General features: G+C 38.8%; 1 protein-coding gene across 4 annotated transcripts in view; it reads left to right on the forward strand.

Annotated features, from left to right (window-relative positions):
* The window catches only part of LOC126175469 (integrator complex subunit 15), a 57,633-nt gene that overhangs the window by 20,870 nt on the left and 17,198 nt on the right, over positions 1 to 19,565 (forward strand). For all 4 annotated transcript variants that reach the window (XM_049922283.1, XM_049922280.1, XM_049922281.1 and 1 more), the window contains 3 exons: positions 7,094 to 7,309; positions 7,522 to 7,690; positions 16,447 to 16,615. In XM_049922283.1, the coding sequence (XP_049778240.1) occupies positions 7,094 to 7,309; positions 7,522 to 7,690; positions 16,447 to 16,615 (554 nt within the window). The remainder of the gene's footprint in view (positions 1 to 7,093; positions 7,310 to 7,521; positions 7,691 to 16,446; positions 16,616 to 19,565) is intronic.

Genomic DNA, 19,565 nt, shown 5'->3' on the forward strand with positions numbered 1-19,565 from the left:
ATTGTGGACTGCATTTAAGCTATATAGGTTAAGAGAAAATTCTGCATTTTTAGTTGCTTCTGCAACGGTGTTCTAACCTGATTTGTTTACCATGGGGGACCGGTACCATCTCTTATTAATTTATTTGATCTGTGTGTCTCAGTTGCCATCAATACGATTTTTCTGAATTTAAACCATATTTGTTTTGTGATTACATAGTTAGATTAGGAGGAGTGGAAACTTTCTCTTAGGAAGGTGTCAATGAATTTTTATCTTTTTTTTATATAGGTATATTTTGCATATTTGTTTTTTGTGGATGTGGATGTTATGGTATTCAGTCATCCTACAACAACCTTTTGGTCACTATACTCTGTATGCGTCATGATGCTCGATATTTACATTTGTCGCTAAGAGGTCAAATATGTTTTCGCAACCATTTACAGTTTGAATGGGCTCCTGAACTAACTGTTGTAAATAATTTTCAAAGAAAGCATTCAGGATGATTTCTGACAGCATTTTATGCCTACCACTGACTTGGAACGTATATTTTCACCAACATAATAGCAGTAGATTGAAGTCACCACCAACTGTAATTCTATGAGTGAGGTACCTCTTTGAAATGAGACTCAAGTTTTGAATTGTTCAGCAACTGTATCATCATAGTCAAGAGTCATTAAAAGAAACTATTTATTAATTTATTCTGTACTCACGCTAACTCACAGCAACTATTTATTTTTTCACTGCAAGGTAAACTGCTTGTGACAGCAATAAACACTCCATGACCAACTGTATTTAATCTATACTTCCTGAATACAGTTAGGTCCAGATTTCTGTACCTATAACGATTTGAGCTTCTGTTCTTTCTGTTAGTGCTTGGAGCTCTAGTCCTTTGCCAATTCAGCTGCAACAATTCATAACTACAATACTAATTGTAGCTAGGTCTCCCCTTATCCTGTTTTTGCAGTGCACCCTTTCAGCCAGACACCCTTTCTGTAGTCTCCCAAGATACTTGTAACTAAAAAAACCACCTAGTCTACCCCACACAGCATCCACTACCCATGTATGTGCTTCCTTTGTTTAGTGGATGCCTGAATTATTAAGCAGAAACTGAAAACCCACCATCCTGTGGTGCAATTCAAGAAATCTGCAACCTACATGGTTGCAGAATCATTTGAGCGTCTGATTCATACTGTCCTACTGGCTCTGTACCAGGAGACTGCAGACAGTCCTGTCGATGATACTACAGATGGTGTGCTCCAATTCATCTCACTAACAAGTCTGGCAGTCCTTGCCACTGCAGCTAGCTGACCGAAACCAAAGAGACTCTCTTCCAATCAAAAGCTATACCAGGGTGTATACGACCCGGGACAACCGGGAGATCCGGGAAAAACCCGGGAATTTTTTCATCCGGGAGAAAACCGGGAAAAACCCGGGAATTTTTTAGAATTCCGGGAATTTTTCATTATTTTAGGTTTCAGTTAAATTTTTGCAACATTGACTGGTAAGAATCGATGCTCTAACAAAGGATATTACTCTATCCCGCTACTGCAGAATAATACTACAACAATAAAACATGAACGAGAAAAAAATATGAAAATAAAACATAAATTGCAAAGGAAATGTGCCATATACAACAACAAAACACAGTGCTCATACAAACGTTTGCCAACAACAAAATGTGTCAAAGGTGTTAGGAAGACTATGCAATGCTTTATAACAACAAAATGTCTCCGATGAGAGTGACGTCACAACGGTTTAACTAGATTCGTTATAGGAGTTACGAGCGGGCTCATGCGCATGCGCAGTTGAGTGGCGGGGCAAACCGATGTATCTGACCCGAATGACAATTACGGGGGTGGAGGGGGCGCCAAATTCATATTCTTGAGAAGAAAAAAATCATGTTTCACAAAGAGCCTAGCATCCAGCGCACATTGGTCTACCGATTACTCATGATTTTGAAACGCATCCCTCTTGGTTTTTGAACGCACTCTGTAAGTTGATTTCTGAATGAATCATAAGTTAAATTTTGAATGCGTGCCTAGTGTACGTGATGTCTGTCAGGGGAATCCTCGTCGCATCTAGAAATAAACTTTCCTGCAAGCAAAAGGGGACCGGGTTATACGAGCTGAGCAGAGTAAAGCCGAACGAGTGAACGCCAACCGCTGTCTGATTATGTGGTTGATTGGGCTTGGAATGATCAGCTGTGCTATAATTATTAGCGAAATCCATAGAGTCAGACTACCAGAGTGGAAATAAACGACTAACAGGAATAACAGGTAAGAAAGATAACGTATTATCTTCTCGGTGTATCCAAGAAAATGAAATTTTGTCAGAAAATTTTTGGCCAGATCGCTCCACTTGTAAGGGCCAGGTGTACAGCCCCCTTCTAGCAGCCGATTAACTTCTATTCTGGAAGTAGGGCGGAAAGTGGTTTGTACGAACATCATAACGCCTAACCGGAGAATAATCAGGGATAACTAAACCGGTGATTCTGGCAGGGTTAGTGAAGTTAACCAGCGACTAAATTTTGACAAAGGCACGAATAGTTCCAGAGTTAGTCATGACAAGATTGTTTGTTAGGACGAGGAACGGGGACATCACACCAATTAGGGAAGAATATGACGATTCCAAATTTAAGTAAAAATCTCGTACTACTACTTTTCGATCTCATGCTCGAGAAACTGGGGCGTATGAATGAAATGTGAAACTATTTTCTAACATTAAACTATTTGCTTGTAGTAGGCCTAATAGGCATTTTATGTTGGTCTTCGTGAATTATATTCTGTCGTGTTATAAAAATGACCATCTGTGCAAAAACAGTCTCGTTTATTTGGTATGTGTTACAATTTCTGTAGTGTTAGAAAGACCTATTTTGTTTTATCTAGCAGACAGTGACAAAATAAACGCAATCAGATTTGAGACACCACACCAGTCATGGGTAGTATTTGTATTAACAACTTACGCAGCATTAGACGCCGATATTTCGGCCTCTTTTCTTTTATGACATAACGTAAGATCTTTTAATGTTTTACACATACGAACATACGGGCTTCCTGCGTCATCGTAGCTGCCAAAGCGCGGTGGCGCCTCTTACCTGGCGCTCTCTGACGACTGTTGAAACAAACCTATTTCTAACAGGTCGCGGGAAAATATTGCGAATGGCTGTTTGAAAAACGTTACTTTCAAAGCAAATTTACTCTTTCGCAAGTGGAACTATGTGTGAGAATGTGCGATGAATTCCTTAAATCACAGAGCGTTTGATGACGAGCGATTAGAAGTATTTAGAGCCCAGATCAGACAATCGTGTCGTTATTATGAGTAAATTGATGTAGTGCTACGGGAAGCTCTCGCTCCTCTGCGGTAGCTAATTTATTTGTGGAAAACTTTGAGAACAAGTCACTGGACTCGGCTAAAAATTTTACTGGCACATTTGTGTGATGTATCTTAAAGTGTAACACGGACAAGAAAAATCAACATTATATGTGAAAGCTTAGCTTCTGTTGCAGCTTATTAACCTTAGAGACCAATGTTGTACGTGAAACCTTTGCTTTTCTTGTAGCAACACTATGTATATTAATTTAAAACATTAACTTTTCCTGTTTGTGTATCCACGCTACTTAACAGTGATATTGCTATTAGCGGACTACATCACGTGTCCTACGCTCTGAATATCCGCTGTCATCGGCTGGCGGGATCACGTGACATGAGCAATGACTCGCTTACAAAAGCGTATCGTAATCTCGATTACATGGTTCGGAAAGTAACATGCGGTGTTTGGTGGGATTCGAATTTATACTTTCGTGATACGAAAATATACAGCATACTTATTGATGCAAAAAATAAAAAAAACCTGTCACTTAATAGCACGGAAAAAGTGTGTTTTCATCCGGGAGAAAGTGTATTTTTAACCGGGAAATCCGGGAAAAATCCGGGAATTTTTTTTCCTTGTCCACGTATACACCCTGTATACACATTGTTAGTAATGACAGGAGCCAATATCTGCAGTTGGCTGCACCCTGTGCTCTTCATGGTATATGGAAGCACCCTTAGCACATCTGGAATGACTCCTGCGAATGTGTACACTTTGGCTACCTTTCTCTGCTTGGCAGCCATATCACCAGGGAAACCCATTATGCACGTAAAATTGGAGCTTCCACCTACCGGTAATTCCATGGTCTGTGACTGCCCAGATCTTGCAGACCAAGAGTCTTTCCCTGAAACAGGGCAAGTGACTGCATCTGGCTTAAGGTTACCAGACACGCATTACTCATGGAACACATGGTTCATACATGTCAACAACACTGTTTTCCTTCTGGAAACCAACATGTGAAGATTGAAATGAATACCTCTGCTTTTGCTTTTTTACTATAAGTTTCAGTTCTTGTGTACCTGGACACCCTTTATGTATGACTAGAATTGCCATGGGTTTTATGAGAAGACTTTCAATAAGATTCTCCTGCGGTGCTCATCAAAGGCTTCATGCATCGGCTTTTTGATGCCCAAACACGTTTCCTTTAGCTTTTCTCTAGAAACCATATGCTTTGTGCTACACATGCCATGTAGTTGTCACTGGTGGTTTTTTTTTTTTTTTAAGTTTCTTATCGTTGAGGTGGAGGGTGGCAGGTACATGTGTATCCAGTGTTTGGTCTTCTAAATATGAGCCACAATTCTTCTATATGCTCTTGTACAGAATTAATGTTTCAAGTTCCTCCTTGAGATGTGACACTGTTGCCATTATGTAGTTTACTGAACCTTTCTACATGTTTTGATTGACTAATGTACTTTGGTAAAGATTGTTGTTACTACCACTTCATGGTCACTGATATCATTTTTAATATAGGAGGAAATGAAGCCCCATGCTTCTTGACAGAGCGTAGGGGGAACGATGTGGGAGACCCGCACTGCCGTACTAGGCAAGGTCGTAATGGAGGTGGTTTGCCGTTGCCTTCTTCCGACCGTAATGGGGATGAATGATGATGATGATGATGAAGACGACACAACTACTCCCAGTCATCTCTGGGCAGGTAAAATCCCTGACCCTGCCAGGAATCGAACACGGGACCCTGTGCCCAGGAAGCGAGGATGCTACCGTGAAACCACAAGCTGTGGACTATTTTCAATATGGAAATCGTAAATAAAAGTCATGACTATTTGTTGCCGTTAGATCTAATAGATTTAGATCTAATAGATTTCCATCATGAGTAGTCTTGCAGTCTGTTCCAGGAAGTTTTCAGAGAGGACATTTAGTATTGCTTTGCAGGGTGTGTTTTCACTTCCACCACTTACATGACTGAAACAATTCCTTTCAGTGTCCGCCGCTCGTGGTCTCGCGGTAGCGTTCTCGCTTCCCGAGCACGGGGTCCCGGGTTCGATTCCCGGCGGGGTCAGGGATTTTCACCTGCCTCGAGATGACTGGGTGTTTGTGTTGTCCTCATCATTTCATCATCATCCAGGAAAGTGGCGAAATTGGACTGAGCAAAAGATTGGGTAATTGTACGGGCGCTGATAACCACGCAGTTGAGCGCCCCACAAACCAAACATCATCATCAATTCCTTTCAGTTCTTGGGTGATTAAAGTCTCCTCCAATCGTGACAGTATATTTGGGAACATATTTACTAACAAACTGAGATTTGTTGTAAGTGTGTGGTAATCTAAGGGTCAATCTGGTGATTGATAGAAAGATGCAGTTATAAATTTATGCACGCACTTTATACTGTCTCCTACCCAAAAAAATCCTATACACGATGATGTTGACTGCTGAAGCTGATCTCTTGAAGAACTGCGGTGAGCTCTTGCACACTATATTGACCTCAGCCTGAGGGTGCTGCTCTGCTGAGAGGGAAGTGTGGTTTCCTGGAGTCCCTCCCATTGGTTGTTGCAGATAGTGGCAATCCCTCACTAATGTCTGTCTGTACTGCCAACTTTGGTGTGGCATTGCAACCTCTACATGATACCACACTTTTTCAGCTATTTTTTTTATTTTATTTAGTATTTAAGTCAAAACTATACTACAATTTTCTTGAAGTGTGAGGAAATGGTGTGGGCGTGCACAGATATGCACACTTCCATGGGAGATTTTTAGTATCCTTTTAATATATTGGTCAGCAACCAGTTTCCCTATTGCCATTGGCTAATAGTCTTCCAAGTCTCTAATATGTGTACATGGACCATTGTCTCATAAAGATTGCTAATGAGTAAAGACTTTATTCTCACTAAGCATTTGTTCATAACATGCAGGGGCATTGATAATCATGCCACTAAGTGCCCTGAAACTAACGTCATCATCATCATCATCCAGTATGACTAACTTTTCATCTGTTTTATTTATATTGTAATTAATGGAAATTCATAACTTTATATTTTTTAATGAAATTTATGCTCTTTAGCAGTGTGTGCACTGTTAAGAAATTCTGTGGCAGATTAATATTGTGTCTCAGGCTGAGACTCAAATCTGGAAAGTTTGCTTCCACAGGGAGTGTTCTCTCTGACTGTGCTACACAGGCACTGCTCACAATCTGCCCTCACAGCTATAGTCTGCTCCATACTAGTCTTCACAGAAGTTCTCCTGCACAAGTTACAGACTCCCCCAACCATATATCCCTAGTATCCCAGGAATGATAAGCCAAGGAGGTGTGCAGGAGAGCTTGTGTGAAGTTTGGAATGTAGGGGAGAGATTTGGAGGCAGTAAAGACATGAGGATGGGTCATTAGTCTTGCCTGAGTAGTTCAGTCTGTAAGAACATTTACTATGAAAGACAAGGTTTTTGGTTCCTTTCCTTATACAGTTTTAATCTGCCAGGAAGTGTGACATATATTTTTATTTCTTGTATTCTTTAAGACAAAGCAGTTGTGTTGATCACAATTTGTGTGTATGGATCCAAGTTTCCACGCACTACGAAGTCAGCTAATTTTCTGTTACAGCTTAGACATTTTATTTCTTGAATATTTGATATGCAATCTTCTCAAGTTTTCACTCTGCTTAAAAATACAGTCCAAATACAGTTTTAAATGTGATCAGAGACAGTCACCAGAACTGTTGTGTATTAATCTTCTTTCAACCCTGTCAGTTGTAAAATTGCCATCTAAAATGTTTTGTGTTGTGTTTTCCACATAGAAGCTGACCTGTATCCAAGAACTACAGCTGTTGGAAGTATTGTGTGATTATTTCTCATTTCGAGGAGTCAACAATGATTCAACATGTAACACTGTTTTCATGTCCTTATTCCCTCCGACAAATATGGAGAGATGTCGATTTCTGGCCAAACTTGTGTCCATGGCAATTTCAACAAAAAATACTCCTGTACTAAGTGCAACAGGCATATGGATGCAGGTAAAAATGAAAATTTGATAATATGTTAGTACTGATTTACATTTTAGGAAACCAATTAAGACATTGATGAGTTGCATGTATATAAACAGTATTTTACACTGTAAATTTTTTTATGTGCAATAGTATAGTGAAATCTTCAGTTAACAACAGTTTATCCATTATCACACAGTTGTTTTATTTTGCTTACTTTATTCTCAATTTCTTTTTTATAGCAACTTGGATGCACTTCCAAAGTCAGTATGGAACTCGTGCGGGGACTGGTGAAAGATTATTTTGTGCTGGTTCCAAAAGCAGTAAGTGTGCTACAAGATTTGCCCCAGCTGGCACCACACTTTACAGCCAATTTTCTGACAGCTGTAGCAGATATGTATGGCTCCGAAGGTATGTAGTTGAATCATGAGATGTAACAAGTTTTTATTTGCAGACAGTAAGAAGTATTTTGCTCCATTTATTCTGTTTCTCATTTTAAATCAACTAGGTAAGTATTTGTACATATTTACAACTGTTGATCTAAAAAGTCAAAATTTTCATTACAAAATTGTCTGTTGTTACTATTAGGATATACAGATAAACAAAATATATTCTAAATCCTGGCCTATGATTTTATGTTCAAATTTGAGAGAGGAATACAGATGGTTTTCAGTGGAAGTTGGGTAACATAGATTGCTGCCAGTAAGTCACAGAAGAGGAGGAGAGGGCAAACAGAAACAATGTAAAAATGGTGATAAGAAAGACTGGTTGTAAGAGAATGAAGAGGGAGTTAGGGAATAGGAAGCATGTGGCCACAGATGGTGAGTAATGTGGGATTCTACAAAGAACATGGCAGGAAACGATGTGATGAAGGGTTAATTCCCATCTGTTTCCCAGTGGTAATGATATTGTTGATGTCTCAATGGGAATGGCACTGGGCACTTGATTCAGGACTTGCTGGACAGTATATTGTCCGTCTTTAAAGGCTTTTGTAAGCTCGTTTGTGTAGATAAATGGAGCTTCCCACTGCAGATTCGGTGCACACAGTTCCCAACACTGTAAGAGAGGGACTTTGTAGGCCTAATATTGAATGCTTGGCAACTATCAAAATAGAGGCTCTGTTGATAGGTGTTTTTAATATTGACTTGTTTCCATGCAGCTATTGGTGTGTTAAGGAGGATCAAAGAGATAGGTCTTTGGGCTGAGAAAGATAAGTTAAAATGTAATTGGCAGAATGTGTTGAGATTCTAGACAAAACAGAAGAAACTACCACTCACGAAGATGTTATCCATGAATTTGAACCAGAAAAGAGAGATCTTGAATACATAGGGAGGATTCATTTAAATGACACATAACAGATTCACATACAACAGTGATAGACATGGCTGCTTGGAAATTGTGTGGAATTTATTATCCTTTACAGAAGAAATCATTATGGGTTTGAATGCATTTGGCCAACCACATTTTAAAAAAGGCATTGGGTTTGGTGTTGCATCTCTTTTTCAAATATTTTGTTCCACAGCAGCAAGGCCTTATGCATGGGGGATCCTAGTATACAGTGATGCAGCACATGTAATGAAAAGCAAGGCATCTGATAATAATGCTTTGGAAAGTAGTCTGTTAAATTTTGAGCATACACATACACAAATTTCATTTTTCTTCACTAATAATTTGGCCACTTATCTTACAGCCATCCCCAGCGTGAACCTTGAGCTGCCTTATATGTTCCACATGTTGACACACTAATGTGAGTCAGCACCATAGATGGCGATCAATATACCTTGCAGATACAGACAGGGTCCTTGTGACAAGTGGAGAAAGTGATTGGATAGTCACGTTCTAACTTGATGTATCACACTACAATGTATTCTCTCAAATTTAATTATAGCATGGCCTGTATTCTATGCCTTTTCCATCTGCTAATCAGATCTCCATTACTTCCATAAATACTTGAGTTCCAAAACAATAAGATGGAACCTACAATTTTCACATCACTATTATCCGTAGAGTGGCCCTTATGTTTGCAGTGTTCTATTTTTGCTGAATAATCTGATAGTTGCAAGTCAGTGTGCTGTTGGTGTTTAATTTGTCTCCAATGAACCGTTCATGTTGCTTGCCATTCTTTATTAGCTTTTAGATTAGTCTTTGTAGCTTTTAGATTAGTTTTCAGACATCTCATCAGAAAGCCAATTTAGTTTCAGAAGGTTTGCCATTGTGGCATACGAAGAAAGAAAAATTCCTCAGATGTCAAAGTGGATAGCTGTGTGTTATATCTATTGGAAATCACTTTCATTTCAGGGTAATGACCTAAAACCTTCAACTTCTAATCTTTTTCAGCAAAAACTAGAGAATTCATCAGTCATCTGTAATTTTGGGTGAATAACGTCATTGTGATTTCATGTCAGTTTCATCTCTTGACTCTGATTTAAAACTGAAAAAATCGATTTTTTTTTGTTCCTTTTTCTGTCGCAACTTTTTTCAAACTTGTCACTTGATTTCTTTGACATTAATTTGGCTACTGTATGTCTGAAGTGCGTCATAAGCATCTGTTGGCCATAGACAAGGTAAGACAGTGCTGCAATAGCTGCATGTTGTCCCTCCGGTTTCAAAAGGTGGAAAAATCTTCAATTCCTCTCTTGAGACATTCTCAGTTGGAAGTTGCAAATGTGCTGCAATAGTTTAAGTTGGCTGTTGTAGAGATTTCACATCATTTTAAGTAGAGCCATCAAGCATGCTGTGAAATGTCCATAATACACTTTTTCACTTTTTTGTGTGCACAGAGCTTCAGAAACAGGACCACAGCATGTTGTAAAACTCTTTTATGTATTCATATTTGCTATGTCTTCTGAAAAGTTTCAAACCCAAAGCTGTGTGTAACTTCATAGACTTATTATTGAATAAATTTATTTCATTTCATTACACAAACTAGTCTCTTTTATGAAGTGCACTTCATCAAATGCTTGTCCAGAAACAATTATTTTGGATGACTGAGCATCCAGCATTACTTTTTTGTATGGCTACACATTGCATTTGGCTAATGATATCTATTGTCTAGTTTTTTCAAGATATCAAATCGTACGGTTAGCACCACTTGTAGTTGACAAATTTAAAGTATGTTTGCACATAAAAAGTGTGATGGTAACTGGGCATTGTGATATTGGCATTTTTACTGCTTTGGAAAATTTTGATATTTCTATGATCTTATCCACCACGTGTGTCGTCATCATCATCATCATCATCATCATCATCATTATCATCATTATCATCAGCAGCAGCAGCACCACTTATACCTTGCTCATCTTCCAACTCCATTTGAACTACTGAATGACACACAAAATACTATAAACACATTCACAAAATTGCTTCCTTACCAGTTGCTGTTGCAATGACTCTCTATAGGTATAAACTAAATATCTGCAAATTCCATATAGCATTGTGTCTATACGATTGCAGGTATGAGTTCCAGAAAGTCATCAACATGCTAATGATTGTCTGTTGAGAATAACCTCAATCTAGTGGGCTATGATGTCAAAAATCCGTTTTGTGACATATCCACAACTATTCACATATATTTCCCTCCTTGCAATAATAATTTATTCTGAAACTTGTTCCTGGTGATAATCATTTACTTTCTTGGTAAGTGTCCTTTGGTTAGTAACCTTTACACCATAATCTGATATGTTTGAATTGTTCATCATTTAAATAAAAAAAGTGGGTCTTACAGCACCAGTGAGATCATAGAATGGATGAGAAATAAAAGATCATTGGCATGTGTATTGTGAAACATTTTTAGAGATGCATCATTATTTGTGACAATTTTAAATATCCCTGTGTCAATTGCTTAGCATAAGAATGACATAATCAAAGAGATGGTTACTCATGATTTCATTTTAACTACTCAGAAAGTTCTACGTTGAATTAGAACTTCACTTAATAATAAAATAAATAAATAAAAACCATAGCCACAATACATTTTATATTCAAACTTACAGAATGTAATCTGAAAAACCTACTGTTGGATAGGGTCAGTGACCATCTGTGTCTAGAATTGATTCAGTCTACAGCGGAGTGTGCATTGATTTGTTTTTCTGGGCAGATTAAAACTGTGTGCCAAACTAGGAGTCGAACCTGGGACATTCGCTTTTTGTGGCCAATTGTTGTACCCACTGATCCATCCAAACACGATTCGTGACCTGACCTCACAGTTTTGCTTCTACCATTATCTCATTTCCTACCTTCCAAACTTCAGAGGTGGTCTCATCCATGTCTTGCAGGACTAGCACTCCTGGAAGAAAGGATATTATGGAGACAGGGATTAGCCATTACCTGGAGGTTGTATCCAGATTTAATATTCATTCTGCTCCAAAGTAAGGGCTGACCTGAAATTTCCTGGCAGATTAAAACGGTGTGCTAGACTGGGACTAGAACTTTTTGCATGCGAGTGCTCTACCTGTGGAGCTATCCAAGCACTTGCCCACAAAAGGCAAAGGTTCCAGTTTCGAGTCCTAGGACCTTTGTCTTTTGAGTGCAAGTGCTCTACTTATGGAGCTATCCAAACACTTGCCCACAAAAGGCAAAGGTCTGTGGTTCAAGTGTCAGTCTGGCTCATATTTGTAGTCTGCCAGGAAGTTTCAAGCCATGGTGTACTGTTTCTGAGTGATAAAACTCAGTTCGTCATAAGCATCCATTGATCATAGACAAGGTAAGACAGTGCTACAATAGCTTTATGTTGTCCCTCTGGTTTTGAAATGTGGAAAAATCTTCAATTCGTCTCTTGACACATTCTCAGTTAGAAGTTGCAAATGTACTGCAATGGTTTAAATTGGCTGTTGTAGAGATTTCACATCATTTTAAGCATACTCATTGTTTTAGGAAATATTGGACTTAATGTCTGTTGATTTTAAAAACCACTGTGTTCTTACATTGTTCATTCATTTTGTAGCACTGGAAACACAAGAAAATTGGTTTATTATATCAACAGAATCCACAGAGTTAGCAACCACAGTACATCTGAGAAAGTAGTTGTTGTTGTAGATGTGTGTCTGTCAGCTATACTTGTATTATTGCCCAGTTAAGTCCATTGAACCTAATCCATTAGACCTACATGTCTGCAGGGACAGGTGGTGAGGGAAGGAGGCGGTCTTGACAAGTGCAAAGCTAGTTGAATTGGAGAGTGTCAGTAGAGTAGCGTAACTGGTTAGACTATTAGCCTATGAGCGTTTTATATTACATTTGTTACCCTGTAAACTAAGTAGAGCTGTCCTCATTCTCAAGGATGGTTTCAACCCCACCCTGCTTTATTAGGTAGGTATGTTAGTTTCAGCACTACACTGTGTTATTAGGTGTGGTCATATTCGATTTAGTATATCCTTGCCTTCCCCCAACCTTTAAACTGACTTATCCACCCAATTAAACAAGGACCTACAGTTTAATACAGACTCTGAACTAAAGTGCAACTGGTTGTTTTTCATATTGAAAAGTCATTGGCAGAGGAGAAAGTGTTAAGTCAGAAAAAAAACTAGGATGAAATGGAGACAGAAGCACATGGTGTTGGATTTGCAGTCTGACACTTATCCACTGAGTCGCCAAGAAACACTTCTGCATAAAGTATTTGTACATTATTTACATAACCAAACAGTGGCTATATGGGGGAGAATTCTGATTGAGTGTAGTCAGAAATTTATTTGAATAATGCTCATATGAGTGCAGAAAACTGATCAGTATGTTCCTTATCACCTAAGCTTTGAAAAGGTGCACTACACCCTTGACTACCTCCCTTCGTGCCCCGAGCTGAGGTCCATCATACTCTTCCCCTCCAAAATTATTTTCCGTTTTCTACCATATCCTGCATCAAAATCCCTCATCATGCAACTCCTGCTCGCAGTCCAGTATTCTACTATCCCAACTTTCCACTCTACTCCTGTCCTCCTCCCCGCTATATTCCCTGTCCCACTTCTGCACCCTCTCTTCCTTCCCTCTCTCTGTCCCTACCTTTGCACGCCTCACCTCTCCCCTCTCCCTCTATCTGCTCCCCTGCCCTGCCCTGCCATGCCCTGCCCTGCCCCACATACCCGAAGATTTTAAAATTTTTATGCAGATAGTGGCCTCTTTTCTATGTTGTTAAGGAGCAGATTTAAATGTTTTAGTGGATGGTTAATTTCCCAATTTTAGTGTTCTGTACCTCAGTTGCTAAAAACAGAATCGTTGTAGGATCATTTTGTTGTCCATCTGTTAAAACTCCTTTTTCACAGGAATTGTCTAAAATTTGTGTCAAGTACTGTGGTCTACAGTTCTTTGCCAATGTAAAGAAGTTTAAGCTTTTAAGTCAGTACAATCAAAGTTACTGTAATTTATGTCACGTATTTTGATATTTGCAAACTCTCACATCAAAACTTGTAGATGAACTAAGTACATAATTCTGTTTGTGCACAACCCTCAGAGCATGAGTCCTACTCACACTACTCCAGTTTTTTTTATATGTATGTTAGTATTCAACCAGCCACTTGTATGTGAGGAAGGATTTTGTTGTTTGTATCTAGTGAACCTACAATTAATGAAGCAATATTTTACATTAAGCATTTCATAATTTTATTTGACTGCGAAAATTTGTAAGTGAGCGTGTAGGATGATATGCTCACAATTACATTTTTTGTCCTTTGTTTTAGTATACTTATCAGTTCTTTTAAATTGAAAATTATGTTAAATGTTTTCAGCAAGGTCACTGATAACCATGACATTGAGTTCATCATCCACCCCCCTTCCATCTCTCCTCCTCACCTTGTCTCTGCCCTTCCCTCCCTCTCAATTAAGTCTCCCCTCCCCCTTTCCCTGCCCCCTAATCAATACCTGTCATCCCAGAGTACTACTACTGCTCATAAGTTGGCAGACAGCGGCCCCAAGGCTTGAGAGTGTGTTTTCTTCCTCTTCCCCTGATAGTAAAAAACTGTGTTTTTTATGGCAGAAATGTAGTTAGTTTTAGTAGCGTCCCCTTTTTGAACTGCACTCTTCATCCGCCATTCCTCTAATGAATAGATTCCATCCTTGTAGTATGGTTTTTAAGTTAGAGGTTGCCAAATCTTGTAAGCACGGTGCCTATCCCAACAACTCCCACTGCTAAATGCTCCATTTTTCTCGTAGTCAGTAGAGACTTATTACTATGAATTTGTCCTGCATTGGTCCAGAAGACCTGGATATTATTCATCAGTTAGTTTTTTACTCTTTGCAAGGTAATCAATTAGAAAATTATTGCATCTCAGAACCATAACCTTCCTAGTATTTGAAATGTACTTCCCTTTCTTGATTGCAGTGCCATTGGCTTCTGTCCATTGCTTTGATTGCTGTTTTTTTTTGTGGTGTGAGTTGGAGGACCTGCATCTCATTATCTTCAGTGCCAGATTGGCTCAGAGAATCAATGGGAATCTTTTAAAAATATTTCCAAGACATGAGATAGCTATTTTGGCGTTTAGGTTTTGTTGACGTTCACCAAAGGCGGCATAATATTTAATGAAAGTCTCTCAGCTGATTCATCTTGTGATATGTACATTATTGTTTTTTTCTTGTATGCCTATGGCATTAGTTATACTCCTTTAATTACTAAAATCCAGTACCATGATTTTATGTTTTCATCTGTATTTGTAGTTTAGGATGTTCTCTGTTGTGAATCATCATAATGATAAAAACTGCTTCATTTAAATTCACCCACCACTTTCTTAAATGTTTAAAACAGATAAATTTACACTTGTAATAAACCTTCCAAATCATATAAGGTACTTCTTTTCAGTTGATCCAATTGAAAGAAACTATAGGACTTGAAAAAGTCGTAGAAATAAGACTGTAGGTCAGTATTGCATTTGACCTTCTGCTTATTGCACAACACACACCAACATAACACACTGAAGTTTTCAGTATTTTAAACTAGACTGTATAGAGCATTGATTTATCAAGTAGAGGAAGCTATAAGTGATGAGTTGTTTTTTTGTGTTTGTGGCTGTATGTTACACATAATAAAACAAAACTGTGATTTTGATTTAAAATTCTGGCAGCACTGAAGGCATATGAGTTTTTATCATGAGGCCATCCTTAAAGAAGATTTTTGATTATGCAATTTTAAGTGCCTCTAAGAATCTGTTTATCTAAAGAATGAAAAATTTGATACAAATTCCATTTTTAAAATAAGAGCATTTTCACATTCCTTGCATATATGTCTAAAGATATGTAAAGCAATTCTTTTTGTTGTATGACTGCTAAGTTAATTACCAGTGATAACTGCATGAGCTGCCCGTTGGGAACTTTTTACAAGCTCCCGGCTGACATTTGTTTAATTTACAGGTTACCTAGAAATGTCTGTTTCGGATTCTTTGGCTGACAGCTATGTGATTGATAATCTAACTTTTGCTCACATGTTTGACTGGACTACTCAGATAATTAACTTCCATTGGTCATGGTGTAGGAAATTCTTTGAGAATGTCAGCCAGTCATACTGGCCAAACGAGAGATTATCAATAACCAAATAGCAGGCATGCACGAAAGAGAAAGAAAACTTGCTATCTTTTGGAATAAGTGGAACGAGAGTACAAACGATATCCTTCACTACTAAATTATTTGCATTCTGCCAGAACTTTCTCTGCTAAGATTATCAGTCAAACATCCATTGTGTGAAACAGATGGTATCAGGCAATATGTCAAGAAATGGCTGAAAAAGTCTTGGTGGCTACAATTGTTTGAGGGTCTTTCTTTTGTTTCATGAGTGTGAGTGACCAGCATTATTAGAGATTTACACTCTAACTGATAATGGACTGTTACTGAGCTCATCTCTGATAAATTCATTTGTTTCCTAACAGAACCCTGTGTGTTGTAAATAATTTTCTTGTGATGCCCCATAATTAAAGAAAATTAAATACATTGGACAGGGTTTGGCTAATCTGATGAGATTCTAAATAAAATTAGAAGTTTTGTTGTGCCTGATCTCCATGCTTATGTGAAACTACTAAAATGTAAGAATTAGTTTTTAAGTGCATTGATCACTAGCATGTACCACATACAGAACTTTCTTCCAAGTTAACACAAATTAATTAAAGTGAAGAGCAGATGTTTGCATTGTTATGTTTGGCAGTACAGTGTTTGTTGGGTGTTGACAGCTTTTAGTGTATTGTGGTGTTTTACTTTAGATAAGAAGAATGTTACAAATCCTCCGCCAAACGCTCTTTTGGAAATTATTACGCGGTGGATTGCTGAAAATCCTACTCTGTGTGCAGCTGCTTTAAATGCGGCACCAATGGTTGTTACTTCAGTTGGGGCTCATTCAACACCTGTAACACCGTTTGCTGGTCTTTTCAAGTAAGTCATCTCTTTTTTGTGCTTAAAAGCTTTCACGCCATGGAAGTTCCTTTAGTATTGAGCACATTTATTCTTTTAAAATAAACTAGATTGCTACCATGTAGATCATACTTATAATGCTGTAAGTCAGACAAAATGTCACTTGGAAATACTTTGTGAGCTCATTTTTATTTTTTTTAACTTAAAATATTCTATAAGATTTCATAAACTTAATAATGTACCGAGTAAGGTGAAATGTCATGTCTTCATTCTAATTTTACAGAAATAAAATTACTGGATATGTAATGAGACAAGACAGTTAATACTTTCTACACATGTTGGGAATTTGTGGAAGAGTTATATGTTTATGGCATGAATGGCTAGTATAGATTTAGTTACATGATCTTCCACCAGGACTGACTTGCCAAATGTTCATTTCCATCTCTTGAAACAGTATACAAATGATCTATCATTTCTGTTACAGTTTCCATAATTATTCTGAGGTGGTATCCATTTTTTGTCTTCATCTGACTTCATAAGCACATAGAGGAGAGTATTTAGAAATACATGGTATAAAATGCTGATACAGAGTTAGAATATACATAATTCAGCACAACTGGGGTACTAGAATATACATAATTCAGCATAACTTGGGTACCTGTAGATGCACATCTTCAACAAAAATGTTAATCACTGTATTATAGAGGATGTGGTTAACATACTGGTGTGGTTCCTTGGTGCAGAGTAGACTGGGTTGATGCCTATTGGACCATCAAAGACACTAGTGAAACATTATTAACAAAGTAAACTGTTATTGTGCAAAAATACACAGTTGTCTAGACTCTCAGCCACCTGTGGCAGTGGGTTAGGAATTATGTACACCACGCCAGGAACGTGTCAATACTGGTGCAAAGTGTGCCGTTGCGACCTGCAGAGAGGGTGGTGGAAGCATTGATGTCAGTTGCCTGTGGCATCACAGGGCCTCTGACCATGCTGTGTGGGTGATAGGTTCTGCTCCAGCCACAGTTGCTGGTTATTCCAGAAAGTGGGTGACCAAGGCTCACTGATTTTACCATAGACTGCATGCAGGAGAAACACGACTCCTGCCTCTACATGAAGCTGTGTGGAGTCACACTTTGGTCAGCTGACACTTGCAGCATCAAAGTCTGCCCACAGGAACAGAAGTGGACAGTTGCAGTTGCATTCACCCATGTTGACAGGTAACAGTCAGCTCGCTGGACCAACTGGTTAAGCCACCACAAGGCCCACTCTGAAGATGGCGCCCATAGCTCCCCATCAGTCTTCATTCAGTTGGTGGCACTGCAGCTCATGAGAGCTCTTTTCCCGATGAGGGACTTGCTGCTCCATCAAAGATCGTGGATGGCTAGACGAGCAAGGGATAGTCCATCATAGGTTCAGCCTCCATGATGGATGGCTGTGAACTGAGTAGATCCTACACTGAAGCAGGAGTGATAGATATGCAGGACTGATATGTTTGCTTTGCTACTGTGAGGTGGCGGTGGCATCACTTGGCCAGCTATTCTTGTCTGGTCAGCTCATCTGGCTGCTCTGGTTACAGCTGGAAGGTGTCTCCACGCTTCCTGTCAGTGACAGTGACGGGCACATTTTGCAGATTCAGTGTAGTTAATAGTTACTCTTGCATTTGATTTAAGCTTTCTTACTCCACTCTCTGTAGTCATCACAGTGATGGTATGCTTCTCTCCATATTATGTCATTCTGCTGCATTGGTTCCTTGGACACCCAGCTCTTACAGTGCACAGAAATTAAGTCTGTCTTGTGACCATATTACATGCTACACCAGCTGTCCTCCCTTGATGGCATTCCCTGTTCTTTGCTTGCCTCTAGCACAACCAGGGGAAGGCTTCAAAATTTTACTCAACTGTGCAAAGCATATTATTTGGTGGTGCATCATTACCCGTTTCTTTCACAAATCCACCTCAGATTTGTCTCAAGGTATCTCCTTAAAAAGCCTTGACAATTATTTACAAATCTAAAGTTTACATTATTTATTGCATTTTCTTTTTTCTTGTGAAGCTCATACCTTGAAGTTCCTCAGCTCATTGCTTGTCTCAGATTCATCAGGGCTTAGTTCACTGAGCAACATATCCTATGATTATTTATTTTTTTCTAAGTCAGTACTTACAGTCTAGAACAATTATTCTCCTGTAACATAGCCCACACATGACCCAGTTTACAATCTCTCTCTCTCCTCACTTAATTTGCAGTCCATTACTCTCACTTAATTTGTAATCCATTACTTTCACTCTCTTTCAATTACTCTTTATTTCTACTGATAAACCCATCAACTTCTCTGTTTCCCCACATAGAAATGACACCATTAAATCATGTCACAGAAAGACTTCTTGATGTTGAAAGACATTGTGATTCGGAAAGAAAAAGTAGCATCAGCTCCCTGTGATGTCTCAGTGTCAGTGGCCATTCTGTGCGGGTATCATCGTCCATTCTGGCCACAGCTGTTACCAGCTCCAGATAGTAGGTGACCAGGACATACCTGATCATACTATAGGCTGCATGCAGGAGAAGCACTACCAGGTCTGTATGAAGTGCATGGGGTTGTGCAGAGTCATGCTGTGTCCAGCCAACAGGAACACAGCTATGATATTTCATGTTTTCTCAGTGTTGATTGATTAATAATGAGCTTCTGGATGTTCAGCTGAGTTGTTGTTTCCATTTTCTGCACAATATTTTGACAACCAACCCAGCAGTCTTCTTCAGGTGCTGCAAGTTTTGTTGTTGTGTGTACTCTGACTACTTCAACCAGACTGTGAGCTATTTTTGGTCTCAAACTGCTGTTTATCGCTAAGTTTGATTCCCAATGTCCTCTGCACTCCTTGATGCTCTTAAAGAGCACACATTGACATTCTGTGAAAAGCAAATTTCCGTAGAATTTTCTAATCTGATGGACATGATGGCCGGCAAGATTTTAATT

This window comes from Schistocerca cancellata, chromosome 3 (assembly GCF_023864275.1).
Source record: "Schistocerca cancellata isolate TAMUIC-IGC-003103 chromosome 3, iqSchCanc2.1, whole genome shotgun sequence".
In the NCBI taxonomy this organism is placed as follows: Eukaryota; Metazoa; Arthropoda; class Insecta; order Orthoptera; family Acrididae; genus Schistocerca; species Schistocerca cancellata.